General features: G+C 42.0%; 2 protein-coding genes across 12 annotated transcripts in view; one reads left to right on the forward strand and one right to left on the reverse strand.

Annotated features, from left to right (window-relative positions):
- PPFIBP1 (PPFIB scaffold protein 1) overlaps positions 1-14,250 on the reverse strand; it is a 174,919-nt gene that overhangs the window by 84,974 nt on the left and 75,695 nt on the right. The window lies entirely within an intron of this gene.
- Positions 10,227-13,464, forward strand: CUNH12orf71 (chromosome unknown C12orf71 homolog). 3 transcript variants are annotated; one of them, XM_077774537.1, is made up of 4 exons: positions 10,227-10,329; positions 11,200-11,886; positions 12,512-12,636; positions 13,118-13,464. In XM_077774537.1, exons 2-4 carry the CDS (start codon positions 11,245-11,247, stop codon positions 13,311-13,313), a joined length of 963 nt encoding a protein of 320 aa, XP_077630663.1. In that variant the 5' UTR covers positions 10,227-10,329; positions 11,200-11,244; the 3' UTR covers positions 13,314-13,464. The 3 variants fall into 3 exon arrangements, with proteins under 3 accessions (XP_077630663.1, XP_077630664.1, XP_077630665.1); XM_077774538.1 differs by having other exon boundaries at positions 10,227-10,296; XM_077774539.1 differs by lacking the exon at positions 13,118-13,464 and having other exon boundaries at positions 12,512-12,881.

Raw genomic sequence — 14,250 nt, forward strand, 5'->3', positions numbered from 1 at the left:
TTAAGGGACCTAATGTGGTTTCTGTTTCTAAAAAAGTTCTCTCTGGCTCCCGTGTAGACAATGAATCAGAAGGGAGCGAGAGAAGATGTGGAATGCAGGTGAGAGTCGGTGGACAAAGGGACGGCAATGGAGTGGACAAGATGCACTAGGAAATGGAATCACCAGGACTTTGTGAATGATTCGATGCAGAGATGCAAGTGTGAGAGAGAAGAACGATGTCCAGGAGGATTCCCAGACTGTGCCACAAAAGAACTGGTCAGACAGTGCTGCTGTTAATAAAGAACACTGGAGGAGGAGCAAGTTTGAGTGATCAAGCTCATGAGTTCAGTGTTAGAGCCAAGACTTCCATAAAACAGTGGGTTATGATGCCTTCTAGTAATCGGTGATACTAAAATATGACTGACCATACTTACTTTTTTTTTTTTTTTTTTTAATAAAATCTGAGAGAGTTTTAGAAGCAGTCTGGCCATGCTAGGACTATGATTATAGTTCTTCAATTATTCTCCCTGACCACATTCCTGTCCCCACCTCTAGAGTATTTCTGGTTGGACCAGTTGCTCTGAAAGTAAATAAATCCCAGAAGAAAGGGGAGAGGAGAGAGCCCATCTAGTAGGAGTTCTAGGTCACAGAACACTCTGACCGTCATCTCATCCTCCATCTTGCCCCCAAAATATGTTCCAAGCCTCATGTAGGGGTTTTTGATAGATTAGGTTACCAAATTCACTAAGAGCAACGAGTCTCAGAGCATGGTTCCCGGAGGAAGCAGCATGAGCAGAACTTGGGAGCTTGTTAGAAATTAAAATTCTCGGGCCCCACCCCAGACCTACTGATTCAGATATTTTGAGGGTGGGACTCCGTACTCAGTGCTTTGACAAGTGCTCAGGGTGATTCTAATGCATACCCGAATTTAAGAACCAGCCACGACAATCACTTACATTTCCTTCACAACTGCTTCCTAACATCCATAATCCTTTTTTCCTGTTAACATTTCCTTAGAACTCCAAAAGTGTAGTCTGCATCTAAGTAAAGCTCCTTTCCCAGGTGACATCATCCTTCGTTTGACTCCCATGCTATTATCTCCTTCAAGATATGCCAACACCCAGTTGCATCTCCACTAATCTAAATCTTGGCCATTATCACTGAGTCAATGGTTGGTGGCAAGGCCCTCCTGCTCAGAGTTCCTTCTCTTTACACCAGCTGCACCACCTGGAGTTCTGCCTCCTATTGCAAGCTATAGCACATTCCCACCAGGGATCTGCCTTTCATTTGTATTCATCAGTGTCTATTATATGGAGGAAACCTAGCAAAAATCTATGTGGTTATTCTAGATCAGTGTTTCTCGTGGAGCCTACTAGAAGTACATGTTAAGAATGCAGACAGTAAGCCCCATCTCTAGTCTCTTAAACTGGAAATTTCTGGAGACAGGGCTCTGCTTTTTTGATGCACGCTGAAGTTTGATCTCTCCTGATGTAGATGAACTGCTATCTTGATAACCACAGATTTAAATTAACTGCTTCTTGAGCACAGGACACTGAACCGAGATGAAACGAAATGAGAAGAGCTTATTGGGTTGCTGACCTGTAGTCCGCTTTGTAAATGTATTCTGCAGATTATAAAGTCTTAAAGCAACAACATCACACTGTGTTCTATGTATGCTGCGGAATACTTTCCTATCAGTATGTCCTCCCCAGCCTACGCTTATGGAATTTGCTCTCCAGACCTAATAAATTTTCTTTTTCTTTTCGGCCCAGATATCGGAGCTTTACTGCCATTTAGAAGAAACCTTCTCATCTATTTCTCTTAGACTTATTCATTTGTACATTGTGAATGTCTACATTAGCTCCAACAAAATTTAAACAGTGAATTTTAGGTGCAAAAAGAAAACAGCAAAATAGCTGCCAAGCAGCAAATGAAATTATTTATAACTACTGACACACTGTCACACAGCCAAAAATATTTCCTGGCTTTAGTTACGAAAGTTAAACTTACTCCCCCACAACCTACTGCCCCACAACCTCCTCCCATCAAGTGGGTACATGAGCTCCACCCCAACCCCCCCCCACACAAACCTAAAAAGGCCTGCACACAGATCCACAGTCAAAAAATAGTTACTACAAAGCATGTTATATAATGGAAGCAGAAGGGAGTCCAGAGACAAGTGGTTTTTAATACTACCGAGTAGCTATGAAACAGAAGGGAAAACGACAAGCTCTTTTCCTAGAATTAGCATCGGGTCTTTCTCAAAACAATTTGTGCTCATCTTTATTTTGTCAAACACATGCAAATCTGTTTTTAAAAATTGCAGCACTGTCTAATTAAATTCTCATCACTCTTTCTAAACTAAATCTGTAATGGAAAAACAGCCACACACATACACATCTGAAATTTAAAAGAAGAGTACTTGCCTTGAGGTAGTTCTCGCGTATGCGCCTGACTTTTATTTTTTTAAAAACTGCCAATTTCTAGGGGCGCCTGGGTGGCTCTGTCAGTTAAGCCTCCAATTCTTGATTTCAGCTCGGGTCATGATCTCACAGTTCGTGAATTCAAGCCCCGTGTCAGGTTCCACAGTGGAGACTGCCTGGGATTCTCCTTCTCTAGCTCTCTCTCTGCCCCCACTCGCCTTCTCTCTCAAAATAAACAATTTTTTTAAAAAATTGCCAAATTCTATTTTTGAGATTCATTTTAAGAGAACAATTTTAATAGATGTTCATGAAAGGAACCTATATTGGCTCGTTCTGGCTGGTAGGCAAATGTTAGTTTGTTTTAACTTGGGGTATAACTTATACACAGTAAATGTCACCCTTTTCAAATATATAATTTGATGACTTTTGATAAATGCACACACTTGCATAACCACCACCAAAACAACGTGGAACTGTGTTGCCCCTTAGAGCTGTCACATGTGGCTCCCGAGCCCTTGAAATGTGGCTAATCCAACATCAGAGGTAGCGTAAGCATAAAACACACACCAGACTTCAAAGACTCAGGGAGAAAAATACAAAAGATCTTGTTAATATATGATGAAATTATATTTTGCATATAGTGAGTGACATATTAATATAATAAAATCAAGTTTACCTGTTTCTAATATGCCTTTAACGTGCCTATTAGAAAATTAAGTTAATGGCTTCCATTTGTGGCTCATAGTACATTTTTATTGGACAGTGCTTTAGAGATTACTTCTACCCCCAAAGAGCTCCCTCTCATCCCTTTGCAGCAAATATCATTTCTCCACCCCCAGCTCCTGGCAACCCCTGATCTAACCTCTAACAATAAAATTTTTCTTTTGGTAGTCTTTAAAACATATTTCCTCTCGTTTGTCTTCTAATTTTCCATTGTCCTCTTGTGTTGTTTGAAAAACACTTATTTTTAACTTTAAAAGATCTGGAAATGCCTTGCCTGATCATTTCCTATAGTTTTCATTAACCGATGTCATTTTCATTAACCAGTTCCAATGCTGGTAGCCCACCACAACAAATGCATTCTGGGTAACTGTCTTCCACAGGAGCTGTGCACAAGTGGTTCTTAATTGAATGGAGACCATTGTGCAAACACACAACAGCTCTATTCAAAGATGCTGTAGGAGAGCCAAGCCAGAGGTGGGGAACCTCCTGTAGCTTAATTTTATTTAGCTTTAGGGAAGTGAGAGAGAAAGCTTTATCTGTGCTAAGAAAAGGTTGGACAGAAATGTAAAAAGCATTTCCAGGTGGGAGGGGGAGCGAGGAGAGGAAGCTTTGGCCCACTGGCAGATTCTGAGGTGGGAACTCTGTGATGGCTAATGATAATTGCCAGAGAGCTGCAGCCAGACAGCCTACCCATATCTCATCCCAGCCCCCACCCTAGGCTCACCTATTCCCATCCTGCTTTTCTTCCCATTCCCTTTCAATTAAAATGACATTATTTATAATAGGTATTTACATTTTCTGTTTCTATTCACATTCACTCTTCATTCATTCCCCAGATACTGCAAACCATCGTTCTGATTTTCCAGAACCTAAGAACAGTACTGGCCACCTCCCGTCAATATTTTCTCCCATTGGGTTAGTTTGTGACCTGCGTGCTAGTCTCTCCACCTTTGAACTCTTGGGGTCCTTAAGCACATCTTGGATTTCTATATCTCATTCGCACCTCCACCCCCTTCCTTTGCAATTCCCTAAAGAACTAGGACACAAGCTTTGCCTTTTGAGCATTTACTGCTAGTCTTTTAAGGAAAGGTAGTAAAGTGCCAACTAGGCTCTGTGGTTCCTTGTTTCCTGAGATAACTTAAAGCACCTCGGGAGTCTATATGCCCCCCATCCTCCACCCCAAAGATTTCTTGTGGAAAATTCTCTCCACCAAGAAGACCATCTACCCAAGTGAGAATCATGGCAAAATAAGAACGTTGGCCTCAAACAGTTTGTATCCATGCCATCTAAATATCCAGAGTGGATGACATTCATTTCACCTGACCTCTGCTTAGCCCGGAAAAGAGATCTTCCAGGAACTTCCACCCCAACTGGAGAGTGTACTAGAAATGGAAACGTCTCCAGTATAGTTCTCAAGTGAGACACTGAGAAAGAATGGTAACTCTGGTGGTTCCTTATGACTGCCAGAATCCTGCAGGGGCTCACAGACCAGGCACCAAGCCGGTGTATGTAGATACCACTTGAGAACCGCATGGTACAGCCTTTCTCTTGTGGGGGCTCCAGCCCAGGGGTAGGAGATGGTCAGATAACCACACAAACACAGGTATAATTATTAAATGCACAGACGGTTTTGATATACAAATAGGGCGGGACATGAGTCTATGTTTGAAACTTTAAAATAAAATAAAAACATTTTCTCCAGAGGGGCAGTACCAATGATAGAGGAACTAGTTTCAGTTTCCTTGAGCTACGGAATGAAAATAAACCACTTATCATACACATTCCACATATAAAATCTCTAATAAATACTGGTACTCTGCAAGAAAAGCATTATTATCTATATTTTGGAGAGAAAGCAGAGCCAAGTTAAAAGTGGATTTGCCGTTGCTAGAAGCGGCCTGGAATTTGATAGGCATTTAATTGGTAGGCACACAGTTGTTAAATTAATTTTAATAAAAATCTGAAAAGTCCAGGAAGTACTTTAACAGCTACGACAGGATTATAGTTTCCCCATATTTGATGTTGGGTGAGGCACTACCAATCTTGGCCTCAACTAGGTATAAGTCTTAACATTAGGAAATAAAACAAGACAAGCTATATGCCTATATGTTTGGCAACTGGATAATTTGCATTTAGTTCTCACTTGAGAGATAAAGAAGCTACCATCTCCATCATGCAACAGACTGGCCATAGGATTTGGGGGAATTAAATCCGGTCCAAAATAAGCTTAATATCAGCAACGTCTACGGGAAGGGCTGTTGCGAGGACTGGATGAGACAGTCCCTATACAGGCTGTTACAGTGCCTGCCATTTTCCAAAATACTTCAACAAAGGCAGTTGTGATACAAAGGGGATTATTTGTTTTTACCTATACTCTGGGGCAGTTAGCACTCAAATGACTAATCAAAAGCTCACATAAACAGAAAATCAAGTCAATTATCTGCTGAACACCAGAGGATTATTGTTTAGTATAATAGCTGCCACAAATGATTTTTCTGAGACCAAACAGTATTCATGAGAGCTGTGAGTACTGCACAGATATTCTCTGTATGCTTAAGCGGGAGTAAGAATCAATCCAACTCAGTTGTCTAAATCTTTCAAAATGGTGCCCTTAGCGGAAGACTCCCACCAGTCCTGTTTCTAGATGCTTTCGAGGAAATACTGTCACCTGATCCTGATCAGAAAGCTAAACCCTGATGCTAGAATATTGTCCCATCGGCCTCTAATGAAACTTTCTGTTCAGGGTGCTACCCAAATGCACAAAAGGACACAGCATAGGGACCTTCTAGAGGAGCTCTGTCCAACACAACTTTCCTGCAATGATGGGAATGTTTTGTTTGCCCAGTGATAAACTAGCCACTAGTTACGAGCAGTCACTAGGCACTTGAAATTTGGCTCGTAGGACTGAAGAACCAAAGTATTAATTTAATTTTAATTGCCACATGTGGCTAGTAGCTACATGGCACAGTAGCTACTGTTGGATGGCACAGTTCTGGAGCTTACAAAAGATGACTGTGTGATGCTTTTGTGCCTGTGTATTAAAAATGCTTGTGGGGCGCCTGGGTGGCTCAGTCAGCTGGGCGTCCGACTTCGGCTCAGGTCATGATCTCACGGTTTGTGCGTTCAAGCCCCGCGTCGGGCTGTGTGATGACAGCCAGCTCAGAGCCTGGAGCCTGTTTCAGACTCTTTGTCTCCCTCTCTCTCTGACCCTGCCCTGCTCACGCTGTCTCTCTCTCTCAGAAATAAATAAAAAACATTTTTAAAAAATTTAAAAATGCTTGTATGGGGGCACCTGGGTGGCTCCGTTGGTTAAGCTCCGACTTCAGCTCAGGTCATGATCTCGCAGTTTGCGAGTTCAAGCCCCGTCGGGCTCTTGTGCTCACAGCGTGGAGCCTGAAGCCTGCTTCAAATTCTGTGTCTCCCTCTCTCTGCCCCTCCCCCCTTTCTCTCTCTAAAAAATAAACATTAAAAAAATTTTTTTGAATGCTTGTATGTGGGAGGTCTATAGCTCTCACCTATTGCCACTGTCCACTAGGCGTATCAGCCCACAACATATAATCAGCTGAGGCTAGTTCTCAGCAGCCTAGGTCCAGAGGGCCTCTCGACTCTGAAGGCAGATCTGGGTGGTCTGAGCTGCGCAAGAAGTTAAGATGGGGGCAAAAAATACACAACTCAGACAATTGTCATGAAAATTAAATGACCAAGCATGTGAAATTACCCAGCACAGTGTGCGGCATCTTCAGAGGCTTAAGAACATTTAACTTTGCTTTAAACCAAAACACCATTCTTCTTTAATTAGGTGCATGAGCTTTGGTAAGGTTTTGTCTGTTGGGAATAAACATACAAGTAGAGTGTAGGAAACTGTACCCTGCCCTCTCTCCACCCCCAAAGATAAACACTAAATATTTCAGCTAAGAATTTGATTTGGAAGAAGGATGCCCCTGTCACAATAATTCCTATAAAACAAAACAAGCTACGGGAATAAGGGGGACTTCCTGTTTTTTAAAAAACATATCCTGTAATCTATTTACACTGGTTTTGTTTTTTTTTTTTTTTACTCCCTCTCAACTTTGTGTGTGTGTGTGGTAAAATACATATAACATAAATTTCACCAACTCAACTATTTTTTAGTGTACAGTTCTGTGGTATTAAGTAAATGTATATTTGCAATGGTTTTTGTCTCCAAAAATAAAACATATTAATATGTAAAAAGATGGTATTAAAACATGTGTAAAGTAAATAAACTTCAAATTCAAGAGAGTGATCATGGGAGAAGTGGGGTAGAAGGGAAAAGGGAGAAATATAAAGGGGTTTAAGTTTTATCTAGGATGTTTTTTTCTCTTCAAAAAAAAAAATCAAATATGGCGAAATATTAAGACTTGACCGAACTGGTAAGTATATAGGTGTTTCTTACATGATTTACTATACTTTTATGTATTCTTTCAAAACTTTATATTTTGCCCATATGTTAGACTTACACAGAAGTCGCAAACACAGATTCCATCCATCCCCCCAACCCACTCCCTCTAATATCAACATCTTGTGCACCCAGTACAACGATTAGACCAGGAGATTAACTTTGATAGAATACTATTAACTAAAATAAAGAACATAATGAAATCACTCTATTTTTTCCATTGATGTTCTTTTCCTGTTCTACAATAGCATGTGCACTAGTAGTTATTTCTCCTTGGTATTCTGTAGTCTTTGACAGTTTTTCAGTCTTTCCTGGTCTTTTATGACCTTGACACTTGTCAGCTCCTTTGACGAATGTCTCACAATTGGGGTTTGTCTGATACGGTCTCATTCTCAGGCTGAGATTATACATTATGGGTGAGACTATCACAGAAGTGGTGCTGTGTCCTTAGTGTATATCAGTCAGTGATAACTTTTCATATGGCTAAAATATTTCATAATTTCAAAAGATAAAAAAAAAATGCAGCCAAATTAGTTTCTCCTGACAAACAGGACCACTGACTTCACCCCCCAGGATTAATCTAGGTCCCCAACCACTCATCAGAGTTGTGGCCACTTGCCAGCTGTTGGGTAAGAATGTACAGTTTCTCCCCAACTTCAAATCTTGAAACAGAGTTGCCTCAGACAATCCTTTTTAACAGAACCTAAAGTTTAAACCAATACAACAGTGAAAAACTTGAGTCACGGCAAGCTTTAAATGTAACCTTGTTAAATGGAAATAAAGACAAAACAATATTTGGAAAAGATCTTAAGCAACTGATAAATTCCAATGAGTTGAGGTTCTTTTAAGTCAAACCTGTGTTTCTTGGCTTTTTTCCTGTGTGTGTGTGTGTGTGTGTGTTTAAATCCATGCCTCTTTTTTGACCAATGCAAAACCTTATGTTTTCTTTTAATGCTATTTAAAACTTGGAATTAAAAAACAAAAACAAAAACAAAACCAGACCAAAGGAAATCTAATCAATATTTATTTAAGAATATACTTGTTCAGGGGTGCCTGAGTGGTTCAGTCGGTTGAGCATCCAACTTCGGCCCAGGTCATGATCTCACAGCTCGTGGGTTCAAGCCCTTGCATTGGGCTCAACTCGGAGCCTTGAGCCTGCTTCACATTCTGTGTCTCCCTCTCTCTCCTTCTGCCCCTCCCACACTTGTGTTCTCTCTCTTTCAAAAATAAACAAACTTAAAAACAAACAAACAAAAAAAAGAATATACTTGTTGAAAGTGCACATGTGCTTTGTCTCTAGGAAACTGAGTAGGTGCCCTATTCCCGTCCTGAAAACCACTGAACAGACCTGAAAGCACTATCGTATGGCCTCACAGTTTAGACTAAACTGGGGTTATTGTAACTAATTTACCAAGATAATTTTGCTCATAGAAAAGTTTTTTTGGTTTAGTCTATGCAACCAAGAGCCTTTGATCCTACATGACCCACATTTGGAAACAATGAAAGATTTACTACTTCTACCTATGAGTTACCTACTGAGAACACTATAGCCGTGAGGCCTAAGGGTCATTTAGTCCTCACTGGGAGCTATAATCTGATCAATTCTCAAATAATTTCATGACGCCATTGGAAAGGGAAGAACTCATGAGAGTGGTGAAGGAAAGAGCAGCCTGGGAGGTGAGAGGCTTGGTCAACAAAAAGGAGGCTGCTTCCAATTCCAGAAGGACCAAGAGACCTCATGTTATTGGAGGCAGTTAACAGAACTGGTCAGAGATCCTGGTAACAGAACTGGTATTTAAAAATGCAGACTTAATCTCGCAATAAGGCAAAAGCTTAGATGGGGAACTCCAAGGAGAAAATGGTATAAACCTACTGATCCCATTCTCATGAAAGCCAACCAGTAACATCCATGCTGCCCAGTCCATTGGAAGTTTTGAGTTAATCAAGCCAAGTATTTCAATATATTTTGAATTACCTGGAAGAATGCCCAATAACTGAATACCACCATCCTGAGGACAGCCTCACAGGAAAACTTCCCAGTTCTTTAACAAGAGAACAAGGGTGGAAGGCCTTCTGATTGGTTCTCACTGGCTCACCTGTACCTCACCATACGTGATCTCCCACACAGTCGGCTGTTTGTCACCCAAGTGTCATTGCTCAAGCTGTCCCCTCTCTGGAAGGCCCTCTCCCTGGACCCCTACCACTTTTGACTCCACTATCTTGTACTCCCCCATAAATGCTCAGATCAGAAGTCATCTCCTCCAGAAGTCCTTTCCTGATACCCCCACCCCAATCTCACCGTGGCTGCAAGAGGCCCCTCCTTTTATTCTCCCATGACATTATTTTTAAGTCCTGTGCTACATGCACCATTCTGTCCTACAACTGGCTGTTTATGTGCATCTCACCAAACAGGATCTAAACTCCCTTAAGACAGGAACTCTCTTACACGCCCACAGGACAGGAACCGCCGTCACGTTTGTCCTTCTGCCCTCAGGAGGGATCCTCTTCAGCTTGGGAGGAGATGGGCACAGAATAGTTTAGAAGCAAGGGGACAGCTCTTGTGGCTTTCTATCCCTTTTTCCCCCCTTTTTTCCACATTTCTGACTATAACTTGGGTCCTTGGGTTGCCATAGTAACCAACAGTCTCAGAACACAGACTTCTGGCAGTTGAACCTGTAGCCTCTGAGAGTTGGGATCTGAAGGATTTTTAACATCCCCAGTTTATGGCTCAGGAGCTGGCAGCGCCTTTTTCATGTGGGGAGCCACCTGAGGAGGGCATGACAGAGTGTGCGTGTGTGTGTGTGTGTGCATGCATGCATGTGTGCACACTGTTCTTCCACCCCCACTTACCTACTGGGGGCACCACAAAAAAAGCTGGACTAAAAAGTGCCAACAGATGGTGGGAAGATGGGCAACAAAATGCTATAACCTTTCTGGAAAGCATTTGATATCAATTACCAGAAACCTTTAATATGTCTATGATCTTTGATCCATTAAAGCCACACAGATATAGAGAGAAACCCAAAGATTTATTGACAAGGATGATCATCAATAAAGTGGAAAAAAATGACAGAATAGCCATATATATGTTTACTCTAGGGGATGCTATAAAACATAAGAACCTCACTTTCAACAGCTGATGTGACATCCACTTAGATATGTATATGTGTGTACAGATACATACAAATACACATGTACACGTGTACAGATAAAGAAAGGGAAGTCCACCAAAATGTTGTCAGTGATGGTTACCAATATCTCTAGACAGTGGGATCATAAGCATATGTAATTTCACCTTTATACTTCTCTGTATTTTTCAAATTTTATACAATGATCATTTTTTCTTTTATAATTCAAGTTCTTTCAACTGTAGCAAGACAGATGATGAGTAGTATCAGGTGGAGAGGATTAGTAGAAAGGGTTGTTATACAAAGAAATTTTTTCAGGGAGGGGGTGGCCTTTTCTGCCCTTCATTAAAGAATACAAAAATAGGATGAAATTCTACCAGAATAGGATAGTTACAAATAGAAAATGGAATGAATAATGTTATTGCTCAAGTATCAGAACTTCCCTCTTCTTCTCCCCTAATCCCATCTTTTTTTTTTTCTTTCTTTCTTTAAAGGATTCCCATATATTTTTCTCTTTCTTTCTTTAAAGGATTCCTGAGATGAGAGAGACCTAAGGCTGGAGCGCTTCAACTCCATGGCACTCTCCTCCTCCAGCAGCGATGGAACTACCACCACAGACTGGAGCTCTGAATCAAACCTGAGCCTCTCTGTGGGCTATTTCCCCTGCGAAGACACCTTCTCCTACAAGAACCCCTTCTCCCGTGAAGACACATCTTCCAAGGGTCCTTCAATCCTTGACCCCCCTATTCAAGGGACATGGAAGACTGAAAGTACAGGCAGACTCCTGAGGAGACGAGACCAAATTCAGGACGACCCAAAGCAATTTTGCAAACTAAGCATCACGCTGGCCTGGGACGTTGATGAGGGCTCTAACAGTTCAGACTCCATAGCTAATTGGGACATAAATGGAGTCAACTGGTGGGTAGACAAGTGCCCCGAAGAGAACACACAACTGACTCTCAGCAAACTGGACAGTCTTGTGCAAAAGCTAGAGAAACTTCTGAAAAATCAAAAAGCCAATGAAGAGGACTCTGCATTCCCTGAATCTGCTCCAAAGGAAGATCTCCAATTGCTCAGCAGTTCCCCTCCAGATGGAGCTCAGGTCAGTCATCAAGAACATGATACTTGCCGATACTTGCCCAACCCCTGCCAGCACAGAGAGACCAGCCAGTTTCCACACACCCCTCCAAGACTTCAGGAACGCAAACTTACTGAGGTGAGCACAGAGGTGCCCCACAGGCAAGAAGGGAACAGGCCTGGTTGGGGTGGGGGGTACCCGTTTGGAACATGGAGTATTACTACCTGGTCTGAAGCAGGGCCACGTCCCCTCAGTGTCTGACAGGCCAGGAAAGGGAGGGAGAAGGCTAACACCAAGGAAAGGGGTCAGGGTGGAGCTGACGGGGAAATACTGAGGAGCATTGAAGGAGAAAAGAGGGTAGGAAATTTAAGAAAAAACTAACATTGTTTATGTATGTGTTTAAGTATTAATGAGGATTTAAATTTTACATTTACGTGGTGGGGGGTGGAGGTCTGGGTGGCTCAGTCGGATAAGCATCCAACTTCAGGTCATGCTCTCATGGTTCCTGGGTTCGAGCCCTGTGTTGGGCTCCTGCTGACAGCTCAGAGCCTGGAGCCTGCATCAGATTCTATGTCTTCCTCTCTCTCTCTGCCCCTCCCTGCTCCTGCCCTGTCTCTCAAAAATGTATAGATATTAAAAAAAAAAATCTTTGCATTTACAGTTGGATTATTTTTGATAAAAGGATTTCAATTCCATGAACGGGTAGGTATCGGTCCCGCTGTTGTCCAGATTATATGTCTTTAGTCATTCATCGTCTTGGCAGATGACAAACCAGGCAACTCGCAGCCAGAGGACAAGAAGCACTCTAGACACGTCCTCAGTCTCATCGGATCAGCCAGAGAAGGATGCTCATGCCAGCACACGGGCCACCTCCTGCGTGAACTTGAGGTGGGTCTTCCGCTGGCTGAGGGAGCAAGTCCTCTTTTCATTTCTCAGGAGACAACACCCGGAGGAGGCCACTGAGCGCTGTTATCAGCTGGCACAAAAGAGAAGACTCTCTCACAGAAGCAAGAGAATCCAACCCCAAGATTCCCCTGAATTAGGACACTATCGCCAGATTCTTTAACTTTCGGATAGCCTCTAGTCTACAATCCCCATGAGTTTTTTTCCAATAAACACAACACATGTTCTTATTAGTCATGTCTTCCTCCATCCAGCTCACCATCTTGATTCAGGCTGAACGTACAGAGGTGGTCTAGAAGACTGAGATATATTCTCTGCGAATTTTAAGTAGTAGTATCCTTCCTAACTTGCCTTCAAGCTTTTTTTTCTTTTTCCCTCCTCTGCCCCCCATTCTTACTGTATTTTTACCCTCTTATATTTTAATATTTTAACCTATTTTAATATTAACCCAAATGCCCATTTTCAGGAGGCAGCAGTATAACCCATCAGATTCCCAAGATGGTAGTGTGGTTTGGGTTGAACTTCAAGGGCTCAAGCAAGTGGCAGAGGATACTGAGTCATTCAGGAAGCGGAGTTCAATTGGCGGTGTTTCAGGAATTCAGACGGCGGATCTGATGTTCCCTGGGGACATGACTGGGTCTAGATTGTGCCGTGTTGGCTAGAGTAAGTGGCCCACTCAGGAGGAATGTGAGGACTGGGGGTGCTACTTAGCCACTCCAGGTCTAACCCTCCTCATTCATATGATGGGAAGGATACCCCACTGGGTTGTTGTGAGAACTGATGAGATAAAGCAAGCACTTTATTGATACATAATTTTGCTGTAGCTGTGGATATTCATCCTCCGGAGGATCTCCCCAGAAACCTCAAGCCATGGGACATCCAAGAGTGAGAGCTTAAGAGTAATTCTCACTGAAATATTTCCCACACAGGAGCAATATTTACCAAAAGGTATGGGTTTCAGAAGATCTTGATTCAACCAAGTCCTGTTACAGCCCCTTCCCCACCGTACTGTGTGCGACGGCTTTGCAAATGTCATTAAACTTTCCTCCAAATCTCAACTTCTTTAAGGTAGGCTGTGCTCACCTCTCAACCTTTTGCCCTGATCTCTCCTTGTTACTGTTATCAATTCACTTCCCCAGGACCACTACCTCCTCCTTATTCACCCACATATTTACCCAAGAACCTGCCCCTTCTATCAGCTTATGACCCTCCAGAGTTCCTGTGCTTACAGCATATGAGTCTTTGGCCTCAAATTCCTCCCTTCCCTCAACTGAAACTCCCTTTTCTCCTTCTTTCTTCTCTTTTTCCCTTCCTTCCACAAACATTTAGCACACAGAAGTTCCAAGCACTTTTCTAACTTACTAAACCATCCTTGGGCTCAGGAGGCTTATTATTTAAGAAATAAAGCCATGCAAACATGACTATAAAAAGATTATGGGTGATAACTAGTCTGTATAAAACACTGAACACTACAAAATAATTCGACATAAAGAGGTTGATTTTAAAAGGTTTCATATATAAGGTTGCTTGAGTTATAAATGTGGCTAGTTTAAGGTAGAAGACATTTTTTTAATGTTTATTTGTTTGAGAGGGAGCAAG

Source organism: Crocuta crocuta, unplaced genomic scaffold, assembly GCF_008692635.1.
Source record: "Crocuta crocuta isolate KB4526 unplaced genomic scaffold, BGI_CrCroc_1.0 scaffold176, whole genome shotgun sequence".
In the NCBI taxonomy this organism is placed as follows: domain Eukaryota; kingdom Metazoa; phylum Chordata; class Mammalia; order Carnivora; family Hyaenidae; genus Crocuta; species Crocuta crocuta.

Bases quoted from the DNA above. Each gene is read 5' to 3' on its own strand.
- CUNH12orf71 (XM_077774537.1), top strand. From the start codon at position 11,245: ATGGCACTCTCCTCCTCCAGCAGCGATGGAACTACCACCACAGACTGG. The intron at 11,887-12,511 runs GTGAGCACAGAG...TCGTCTTGGCAG, and splicing joins AGGAACGCAAACTTACTGAG to ATGACAAACCAGGCAACTCG. The intron at 12,637-13,117 runs GTGGGTCTTCCG...GCCCATTTTCAG, and splicing joins ACCTCCTGCGTGAACTTGAG to GAGGCAGCAGTATAACCCAT.